General features: G+C 32.9%; 1 protein-coding gene across 1 annotated transcript; it reads right to left on the minus strand.

Moving 5' to 3' along the window:
- Positions 1 to 458: 458 nt before the first annotated feature.
- LOC137636980 (putative CENPB DNA-binding domain-containing protein 1) lies at positions 459 to 2163 on the minus strand. Its single transcript, XM_068369308.1, has 3 exons — positions 2134 to 2163; positions 1710 to 1896; positions 459 to 613 (listed from the first exon to the last, which is right to left on the minus strand). Exons 1-3 carry the CDS (start codon positions 2161 to 2163, stop codon positions 459 to 461), a joined length of 372 nt encoding a protein of 123 aa, XP_068225409.1.
- Positions 2164 to 12381: the final 10218 nt, after the last annotated feature.

A 12381-nucleotide genomic window follows, 5' to 3' on the forward strand; every position in this document is an offset into this window, starting at 1 on the left:
ATGTACACTTAATAATAAATTCATTCTTTCTAATAAACACTTAGAATTAAAAACATATTTTTTTTCATTATATTTGTCTTTTGAAATTTTGTTTTGTATGATTTTTTTTTTAGAACTTAAAAATTTACTCTTTTTTAGCTTTTTTGATAGAATCACTATTATCGTCTTTGCTTTCTGACACTTCTCTTTTGGAGAAATATCTATCCAAAAAAGCCTGTTTCTGACTATTCCTCAACATATTCCAAAAATGATTCATACACTTATCATTAACACTCTGCATAAGACGACTTGTGTGAAGTTTTTCTGGGTGTTTTTTTTTTTTTTTTCAATGAAACTCGTAAGGTTTTCTTAACAACCGATAGCTTCCCTTATTTCAGCCTTGTCATTTCGTCAGTCTCCCTCCCATCCTCGCCACCCCTAGAGCTATGGTCTTCTTGAATGATGGTCACCTGCATTGCCTACAACTCCTTCAAGTCTTCAGTTGTAAGCTCCTCCCTGTGCTCCTGGATAAGGTTATGGATGTCAGCCTCATCGACAACAGGCCCCATGGACATTCCGATTGAAATTATTTCCTCAACATCACCCTCAGTGGCAGGATCATCAACGGCCTCGTCTTCGGTTGAGGGATCAAAACCTTCAAAGTCTCGTTCTGCTACAACAGCTGGCCACAGTTTCTTCCGTGAGGAGTTCAAGGTGCGCCGTGAAACCTCATTCCAAGCTGTGTCGATCATCTTCAGGCATTGAACGATGTCAAAATGCCCCCTCCAAAATTCACGGAGGGTAAGTTGAGTGCTTTCAGTCACTTCGAAGCATCTTCTGAACAGATACTTCGTGTAAAGCTTCTTGAAGTTGGCAATCACTTGCTGGTCCATAGGCTGGAGGAGAGGGGTGGTGTTTGGTGGCAGATAGAGAACCTTAATGAAGGCCAGGAGGGTGAGCAGGGGCATTGTCCAGCACCAGGAGACATTTCAGAGGAAGATCGTTTTCTTCTAAATAGTTCTTGACAGCAGGACCGAAGCAGACGTTTATCCACTCAATAAATATGGTCCTCGTGACCCAGGCCTTAGCATTAGACTTCCAAAATACCGAGAGCCTCTCCTTCGTAATATTTTATGCCTTGAAGGCCGCAGGATTTTCTGAGTGGTATACCAGTAGGGGCTTAATTATTAAGTCCCCACTAGCATCCCCACTAGCATTTGCACAAAATGCGAGCATTAGTCTGTCCTTTATTGGTTTATGGCCAGGAAGTTTCCTTTCTTCAGCTGTGATATATGTATGGCAGGGCATTTTCTTCCAGAAGAGGCCAGTTTCATCGCAGTTAAAAACTTGCAGAGGAATGTAGCCTTCTCTGGAAATTACGTTCTCAAACTTCTTGAGGAATTCTTCTGCTGCTTTCTTGTCAGAACTGGCCGCCTCTCCATGCTTGATGACTGAGTGAATGCCAGTCCTCTTCCTAAACCGATCAAACCACCCATGAGAAGCCTTAAATTCTTGGGGGGCTTGCTGTGACGTTCCTTCACCTCTGCTGTCTCTCTGGGCTTCCACGACATCGGCAAAGATGGCGCTCGTCTTGTGCGAAATTACCGATTGCGTGAGTGTATCACCAGCGATTTCCTTCTCTTTAATCCACAGAAGAAGGAGTCTCTCCATCTCATTGTTGATTGAGGTCCTTCCACTGGCAAGGACAGTAATGCCTTTAGAAGACTTACTAGCTTTAATGGCTTCCTTATTCTTAATAATTGTACCAATTGTAGATTGGTTATGGCCGTACGTATTAGCGAGGGTAACAATGTGCATGCCTTCTTCATATTTCTTTATGATCTCCAGCTTCGTTTTCATAGTTATCATCTTCTTACTTCTGCCTTTAACTTCACTAGCAATCTTGGGAACCCATAGCTAACGAATTGAAGTTATAATTAAGCATTAAAATGCACAAAAAATAACAATATCGCAAGCACTCACACGAGATCATGTCTTTACGAAACGCACACAAGATTCTCTCTCAAGCATTGTGGGAGGAATTTCGGCAAATAGCGTATCGGCATCTTAGTATCACCGTGACGCTAACCAATAGCAGACCAGATTCTTAGTGATGTATGTAGTGACATATGAGCGTGGTGGTAAGCTACTGACTCGCACAGTTGTACGCGTAGAAACCGCCATATTTGATTTTTGGAATTCGATGCCATAAGGTTGGGAAAATGTCGTAACGAGGGGACGAAAAAAACTTGTATTCCACACCGTAACGTGAAAAAAACGTAAGCTGGGGACGCCGTATGACGTGGGTCTACTGTATATATGTTTCTCTGTGCTCATCTTCCAGAATCTTGGTTGTAGAAAACCTAGGTATTTTATCAACATTTCTTTCATATCTCAGAGTCATCCTTCTCTCTTTAATAATGGCTATGTGACTTATTTGATTTTTGTATTTGCCACATTGTAAAGTCCTGCATATTTTTGGATGTTCTTTTGCTGGAAAAGAGTACCTCCTGTTACAAGATTGTTTGTTGAACACAAACTTTTAAAGTGTGCCCATTTTCATTTGAAGTTTCGTCTATACCTTGATTATACGTTCCAAATTCAGCACTGAAGTCAACAATAATATTTTTCATATTTTAATCTGGGATCTCATATATTACACTCTTCAGTTATTCATAATATTCATCTCTCCTTTCTCAGGAAAATCATTTGTTGGTGCAGAGCAAACTATAATACTCATATTGCACTGCTTTGATTTAAACTTGACAAGTGACAATATACCATTTCCAGCTCTTCATTTTGTTAATGCCTATTCTGCTCTTAGAGTTATCATCATTCCTACCCCTTCTCTTCCAACTTAATCTGTTCTTCTTGAGTAGATAATACAGTATATATATATATATATATATATATATATAAGTTTGATGTAAGATTTCCTTATCAATCCCCTTACAACATGTTTCAGTTAGGGCCAAAATATCAAAACTATATTTCATAAATTCACCCTCCACTTGCTGTAACTTATTTATTTGATATATATTTCAAAAATTCCACTCACCATTATTAATTTTTTCTTTAGTATATATGAACCGGTAGATTCTTAGTACCCCGCTGAACCCGGGATTTAGGGTCATTCTGTCACTTTTGTTTTCCATAGACTGACTAAATCCAAAGAGGACTCATTGGCTTCATTCATTAAAATATAGCCAGTTCCTTGTGATGCGCATTGTCTATCTAATTAACGAAAGTGACCCTTTCTGGTCCATACTAATTGCAGTAAGATAACCCTTGTGTCAGGAGTAAAAGCCATAAAGACATATACTCTATCAATTTAGTCCCAATCCGTCACCCAGCTGCCAGTGGCTTCATCGATATTTAGGAAGGTATTTCCTTCAAACCCAAAGTTCTCGTTACTCGACCAAGTTACTCATCGTCTTATATAACCGTTGGCAAACATGGATTTCTAATATATAGTGCATGGTAGGTGTGTATATATATATATATATATATATATATATATATATATATATATATATATATATATATATATATATATATATATATATATATATGTAAATGTATATATATATATATATATATATATATATATATATATATATATATATATATATATATATATATATATATATATTATTACTTTCTAAGCTACAACCCTAATTGGAAAAGCAAAATGCTATAAGCCCAAAGGCCCCAACAGGAAAAATAGCCTACTGAAGAAAGGAAATAATGAACGTACAAAAATAAATGAATTAAAAAGGATATTTTAAGAAAAGTAACAACATTGAAAATCATATTTCATATATGAATTATAAATACTTTGAAAAACAAGAGTAAGGGAAATATGATAGAATTAGTGTGCCCAAGTGTACCCTCAAGCAAAAGAACCCTACCCCAGGATAGTGAAAGACCATGGTACGAAACCCATTGCACTATCCAAGACCAAAAAACAATGGTTTGATTTTTCAGTGTGCTTCTACTAGAAGAGCTGTTTACCTTAGCTAAAGAGTCTCTTCTACCGTTACCAAGAGGAAAGTAGCCATAGAACAATAACATTGCAGGAGTTAACCCCTTTAGTGAGGAAGAATTGTTTGTGATTTTAATTGTTGTAAGGTGTATGAGGAAAGAGAAGAATATGTAAAGAATAGGCCAGACTATTCGGTGTATGAGTAGGTAAAAGAATATGAACCTTAACTAGAGAGAAGGATTCAATGTAGTAATGTCTGGCCTGTCAAAGGACACACGCACACACATATAAATATAAATATATATATATATATATATATATATATACAGTTATATATATATATATATATATATATATATATTCAGTGTGGAATTGAGGAGCTTGTGATTACTACCAATATTATCACCTCTATAGCTTCTTACATTTATCAGAGTCTTCTTTCTCTGTTTATTAATGACTATGTGATCTATTTGATTTTTGTAATTGCCGCATAGTGAAGTCCTTGTAAATTTGTGGATGGCCTTGTTCTGGAAAAAGGGTACATCTTTAAACAAGATTGTTTGTTGAACGGAAACTTATAAAGTGTTCCCCATTGTCATTTGCAACTTCGCATAGACCCTTAACACTCATCAAATTCTCTATACTTTGATTATTCTTACCTATTTCAGCATTGAATCCACCAATAACAATTATCATATCTCACTCAGGGATCTCATCTATTTGACTCTTCAGTACTTCATAGTATTCATATCTCCTTTCTTCAGGTAAATCGTTTGTTTGTGCATAGCAAACTATAATACTCGATTCTTCTTCTTTTGTTAAGGGATTAACTACTGCCAAGGGTAAAAGAGACTCTTTAGCTATGGTAAGCAGCTCTTTTAGGAGGACACTACAAAATGAAACCATTGTTCTAATGTCTTGGGTAGTGCTATAGCCTCTCTACCACGTTCTTCCACTGTCTTGGGTTAGAGTTCTCTTGCTTGAGGGTACACTTGTGCACACTATTCTATTTTAATTATCTTCCTCTTGTTTTTTTTTATATTATAGTTTATATAGAAAATATTTATTTTATTGTCGTTAACGGGCTTGAAATATTAATTTTTTCCATGTTTACTTTTTCTCACTGGGCTATTTTCCCTTCTGGAGCCCCTGCGCTTATAGCATCCTGCTTTTCCAACTAGGTTGTAGCTTAGCAGTTAATAATAATAATAATAATAATAATAATAATAATAATAATAATAATAATAATAATAATAATAATAATAATTTACAGATTTGACTTAGACTTTCCAGGATACAATATACTAATTACAGTTCATTCCGTTGATGCATTTTCCGCTCTGGGTTTCATTATCACTCCTACCCCTTCTTTTCCAACTCCATATGTTCTTCTTAACCACATATATATATATATATATATATATTTATAGATATATATATATATATATATATATGTATATATATATATATATATATATATGTATTGCCTTGATCCAAGATATTTTACCAATTCCCTTACAGAGTGTTTCTATTAGGGTCTATATATCAAAAGTCATTTCCTAAATTCACACTCCTCTTGCTGTAACTACCCCATCTGATTTATAGTTTTAACATTAGGATTACCAATATTAAATTTTTCTTCCGTATCTATAAACCGTAAGATTCTTAGTACCTCATAACACATTGTACATGGGGGCATTCTGTCCTTTTCATTTTCCATATACCAACTAAATTAACAAAGGATTCTTTGGGTAAATTCATCAAAGGATGCCCAGTTCTTTTTTATGCGCATTTCCTATCTAACTAAGGCAAGTGACCCATGCTGGTCCATACTAATTCCAGCAGGATCCTCCCACGTGCATCAGCAGTAAAAGCCAAAAACACATCTTTCCTATCGCCTTAGAACCAATCGGACACCCTGCTGCCAGCGACTTCATGGAGATTTAGGGGGGCATTTCCTCCACACCAAAAGCTCTCGTTACTCGACCAAGTTGCTCATCCATTTATATATCCGTAGCTGAAGATGGATGGCTAAGATATACAGCCTAGCACACACACACACACACACACACATATATATATATATATATATATAAATATATATATATATATATATTTATATATATATATATATATATATATGTGTGTGTGTGTGTGTGTGTGTGTAAGTATGTATGTAAGTATGTATAATCTGGATTAAGTTCCTTCTATTCCAAAATTTTATGAAAAGTATGAGATATCGTTCAGCGCTCAGATCGTCTTCTATTATTGTGGAAAACCTTTTCTATTAAGTCATATATCCTTATTTAAAACACAATCGGAAAGGGGCATTCACCCGAGAAAGTAACAGAGAAAGTATTAGATAAGATTTATAAACAATATACAGTAGATGGAGTTGGTGCTGTGAAGTATAGTTAATGGCCAAGCCAATTGAGATATATCTGGAACAACGAATGCTATTATGGATGGTGGGTAAATGGAATCATCAGATACTCCTAAGTATTTGAGATGTAGCATTTCAGATGATGACTATAAAGAAAGAGGTTAGGCTAAGAACGCTTAATCTAACATAGTTGTCATTCAAAGTTCCACCTTTTGTCCGCTTTGCTACGGATTTCCACCTTTTGTCCGCTTTGCTACGGATTACCAAGCTAACATTTGGCACGTTATATGAGGATTTGGTCCCATTGGGGACTTTTGTCAGGCACGTCGCTCCTGGCTTTTATAAAGATGAGATGTGTTTGTGCGATCCTGCTCCCGGACAGTGACCCATTACTATTACTCGATCTTCAGGTCATATGGTACCAAACAAGGGTTTCCAGGTTAATTGGTGAAGTTTGTATTTATTTAAGCCCGGGTTTCACTGGGGACGTATGGGGGAGTGGTTAACCCATAGAATCCTTATTCATTTATGGCTGACTTGTAGTGTGGATATATGAGAGAGTAGTAAACTCTTGGTATTTGGCGTTTATTTACGGCTGATTTGAATTATGGACTTAGTGAAAATGGTTAGCGCAAATATCGTCTCCTTAAGGGAAATTTGGATAGTGCATATGAATGAAAGTTTTGGTTATGAACTGTTTCTAGTGTAGGATAAAAGTGAAAGGTTGAAGAATTTAACGATGCCTTAAAGTGTTGGAAAAGGATTGATCATGATAGTTGGAGACCTCTTGGGCATGTAGAAATAATTTAGGACATAGCGTTGTTTCGGGCATGCTAAAGAACCAAACAGTCATCGGTGTTGAAATTTTGCACTAGATTATATCAACGATTCACCATTCTTTTTATGTAGCAACTCAATTATTTTGAAAATAGCTAAAAAACTAAATTCAAAACAAGAAATATTTTTTTTATCACCACTCAAAGCTGATAAACTATTTTTACCCATGTTTTTAGGCAGTAAACTCTTGAGGACAGATGATCTCTTTCAAAACCATTTCATTTCCATATTAATATGACTAACATATATATTGAGAGCACAGACTATACTCCGCTTCCTTTAATTTTGCATATTCATTATTCCATCTGCACTAGGACTGAAACTTCAAAAGTTTGAGAAATTGCATATGAGTGATTGTTGGATTTTATTTTTCATAATTTATTCTAAATATTAACGTATTATTTTTTTAGGTTAAATGAACATACGATGATTGAAAGGTAAATAGCGATCATATTGAACGAAGTAAAGTTGGTCGAAAATGTTAGAAACTCGGTATAATCTCAGACCCAAATCTAAATGATTCTTATGCTCCCGGAATATTTGATAAATATATATACCAGTTGACTAGAGATATATTTCATTACTACCCCTACTACTGTAGATACTCATTAAACATTAGATTTTTTTTTTTTTGGGGGGGGGGTGACAAGTTGTTCTGGTATAATGGATATACCACAGAGTTTGATTTGACTTGTTTCGTAACGAATTTTTATCTTATAAGATAAACATATTTGTGATTTGAAGGACCTTCATAGAATACATATATGCTCTGTCTAGACATTTCTCTCAGTGATAGTGGTGGATATGGTGATTGTGTCAGATATCATATCAGCATATTGCTTCAAATTCCTTTTGAAAAATAATTGTTGATTATATCTTATGCCCTTCAAAAATTAAATTGCAAACATCCTTAGTGTTTATTTAGATTTGATTATGAATTATAAAGTTTGATAGAAAATAAAAGAAAAATATGGCATATAAGACTTTATTTTTGATATGTTACTCCCAAGGTACAGTGATTTCGATCTTAAAAAACTATGTGCTTTGATATATATATATATATATATATAACACACACACACTCACACACACACACACACACATATATATATATATATATATATAATTCACATATATATATATATATATATTTATATTTATATATGAAAAAAAATACATATATATATATATATATATATATTTATATATATATATATATATATACTTATAGATATATACTGTATATATATATATATATTATACATATATATATATATATATATATATTCAGCCAAGGCCACAGGAAAAATAAAAGAAGGCGTACCGAGCGCTTTCGTGTTATTTCAACACATTTTCGAGGTACAATGAAATAACACGAAAGCGCTCGGTACGCCTTCTTTTATTTTTCCTGTGGCCTTGGCTGAAAATATTGTCACACGCTATTTAGTGACTTATAAGCATATATATATATATATATATATATGTATATATATATATATATATATTTGTAAATATATATATATATATATATATGTATATGTATTCATATATATATATATATATATATGTATATATATATATATATATATACATATATATATATATATATATATAAACATAAACATATGAATATATATATATATATATATATTTATGTATATATATATATATATATATGTAAATATAATATATATATATATATAATATATATATGAATATATATATATATATATATATATAAATATAAAACTATCTATCTATTTATCTATCTATCTATCTATATATATATATATATATATATATCACATGCACACGTGATTTCAATCAATGTAAATATCACCCATGAATGGCATTTACTACCGAATTTTATCTTGGGAATAAATATCCACTTAGAATTCACTTTATGGTAACAGTTTCTGGCAGGTTGTAGATTCGAACCCTCATATGTTTGGCTGGAAAACATTGCTGTAGTGACCCTTCCGACTGAGCTATCAAGAGAGATGAAAGTTTATGACAAATCTCCGTTCATAATCCTGTCAAATTTAGGAATCTGTTCACAGGCTTAAAACAAACCCATCTCCACTATGATAGCTGAATCGTGAGTTTACAACACGTGGTTATTTTAAATGAACATATATCACAAGCACACGTGATTTCAATCAATGTAAATGTATACGGGGATTTGTCATAAACTTTTATCCCTCTTTATAACTCAGTCGGTAGGGTCACTACAGGCATAGTTTTCAGCCGAACAGGTGAGGTTTTGAATCTCCATCCGGCCAGAAGCTGTTACCATAAAATGAATTCCAAGTGGATATATATTCCCAAGATAGAATTCGGTATTAAATGCCATTCGTGGGAGATATCTACATTGATTGAAATCACGTGTGCTTGTGTTACATGTTCATTTAAAATAACCACGTGTTGTAAAGCCCACGCTTTGCATATAATAATGAAATGTATACAAAAATGAAGGGCAGATGATTCTGCGCTAGACTGAATGAATAATATGCACTTGAAAATATATACAGAGATAATTTTGCTGGAAACCTTTATTTGTTGTCTCTGCATTTTCATTAAACATTATTTTAGTTTATTTGTTTGTTTGTTTTTTTTCCATTCTTGTGTTTTTGCTTTCTCTATCCAACCCTTCGGTAATCCTTTGCAATGATGTATTAGTACCATTTCTCACACACGGTCGTATATTTTTCTTTGTATTCTTGAAAATTTTGTGATATACTGGAAAATATCAGATTTTTTCTTTTACCTTTAGTCTCCCCTAGAGTTCAGTTTATACCATTTTCTTTGAAGTACCCTAGTACGATTTCTTTCTATTCAAAGTGTAAACAAACAGCGTTTATAATGGTGATTATCTCGGTTTGTGTGTGTATTTGTGCATTGATAGCTTCTTCCTTTTTTAAGTACAATACAATCTTATTACTTCTGTGTATTCATATGTTAATTCTCCTAACTAGAATTCCCAGGCAGCCACTCACTTTAGAAAAAAATCAACACAAGACTAACCTTTGTATAAAGATTTAAACCTCGGCATATCCTAATAAAGTTCACCCCAGAGGAGTTGTAGGCTAATATTCAAGCCCTTTGCCTAAGATGGAAAAAAAGGTCCCATGGTTTCTTTCATGTATCTTGATAGCTAAACAGTAAGTGCATAAAATTGTTTAAGTAACTGAAATTTAGTGGACTTCTTCCATTATCGGTACGAATACTACTCTCTTGAACTGGTAGGTATACTTTCGCAAAAAGGATGCTACACTATCCTGAACTTTAACGTATACTTTCCTGAACTTTTACTTATATTTACTTGAATTTTTACGTATACTCCATTGAAAAGCAACGGTTGCTCTCCTAAACTGGTACCCTGTACAGTAGAATTCAACTTAATATGAGGATCCAGTGCCAAACAGCAGTTCTTTTCATACTCAATGCTGTATGCATGCCTAACCTAACGGTTACGTTGCCTAGGTAGCTTGGGATCACATGCAGAGCATAGGTGACATTTTACTCAAGAACCAACAATTTCGTAAACTTTTAGATGAATATCATAGATTATAACCTACGATTACTACGTTTATAACAAAAGAAAGGGATGATTTTTTTTCTTATTTTTTTTCTTTTTATCCGTCCAGTGTTGTGTTGAGAAATTTTTGAGAAAATTTTCCTATGTATGTCATCTCTTTTGTATACACCAATCCTATAGTGGAGTAAATTCATTTTTGAAAATAATTTTTGGCTCAATTTCAGCAGCATGAAAGAGACAAGCATGAATTAGTCTTTGGTGATGGTGTTCATGATGCAATAGACATATAATTTCAAAAACTAAAACTAATTGTGGTATAATATTTAAAGTTCCAGATGCAACATATTTCGATAGAAAACTATATACACACACACACAAACACACACGCACGCATATATATATATATATATATATAACCCTATTTGCACTAGCAATTATGGGATATCCTCAGTCATTCCCCAAGATATTCTCTCAACACTATTGGAGGATAATTTCTCCATATCATTTGCTGGAGCTAGAATGGCAATGGTTGAGAGAAAACTACAATTTGCAATTGGAAAAATTATTCAGTGGGCTGATATAAATAGGTTCAAGTTTTTTACAAGCAAAACTACTATTGACCATTTCTCTCGTGATCGGGAAGTAAATCTATATCCTGATATATATATGGAAGGTCAATGGATCCCATGTGTAGGTGAAGCTCAATTTTAGGAATGAATTTCAATTCTACGCTTAAAAGGGATCCCCACTTAAAGGTGTTGGAAGCTCAATATCTTGAGACTCTGAATCTTTTAAAAATATTTTGTTCCATAACTGGAGTACAAACCACGCTATTTATTAGGGGTTATACTTACGGCGGAGCTGAAATGAGGAGCCATTAAAATTTAGGGAGGGTTAACTACCCACACCGCTAGTTAGCGGGGGTTAAAGGGATGGGGTAGCTTGCTACCACTCCCGCTCACACACCTGTGATTAGCTTTATTTACTTTTGGCTCAGATGGAGAGCCGTTGTTTCCGCTCTTCCTTCTCGCCTATTCTGGACTGCCATTAATTTTTGTCTTTTAACCTACTTTTTATTATATATATATATATATATATATATATATTTATTTATTTATTTATATATATACATATATATATATATATATATACAGTATATAAATATGTTTATATATATATATATATATATATATTTATATATTTGTATATATATATATATATATATATATTTATATATTTGTATATATATATATATATATATATATTTATATATATATATATATATATATTATATATTTAATTTATATATATATATATATATATAATATTTTTATATATATAATATATATATATATATTCATGTATTAATATATTAATATATAAATATATATAATATATATATATATAATATATAATTATATATTATATATATATATATATATATGTAATTATATATATATACATACATACATACATACATATATATACATATATATATATATATATATACATATTAATACTACCCTTGTTGGGCCGTGGTGCAGGTTTGTCTGCACTAAAGGATGCACACTTAGTGTTGTTACATAGAATCTAGCAAAAGATGGTCAATGGAGACGAAAACACTCAGGAAAACTCACCAATATTTATTAACAAACCAAG

The sequence above is a fragment of the Palaemon carinicauda genome, unplaced genomic scaffold, assembly GCF_036898095.1.
Source record: "Palaemon carinicauda isolate YSFRI2023 unplaced genomic scaffold, ASM3689809v2 scaffold477, whole genome shotgun sequence".
NCBI classification, from domain to species: domain Eukaryota; kingdom Metazoa; phylum Arthropoda; class Malacostraca; order Decapoda; family Palaemonidae; genus Palaemon; species Palaemon carinicauda.

Excerpts from the sequence above, each read along its gene's own strand:
- LOC137636980 (XM_068369308.1), bottom strand. The coding sequence starts at position 2,163 with ATGGCGGTTTCTACGCGTACAACTGTGCGA. Across the intron at positions 1,897-2,133 it reads CTACGCGTACAACTGTGCGA|CTATGGGTTCCCAAGATTGC; the intron begins GTCAGTAGCTTA and ends TCAATTCGTTAG. Across the intron at positions 614-1,709 it reads TAAGGAAGCCATTAAAGCTA|ACGAGGCCGTTGATGATCCT; the intron begins GTAAGTCTTCTA and ends CCTCAACCGAAG.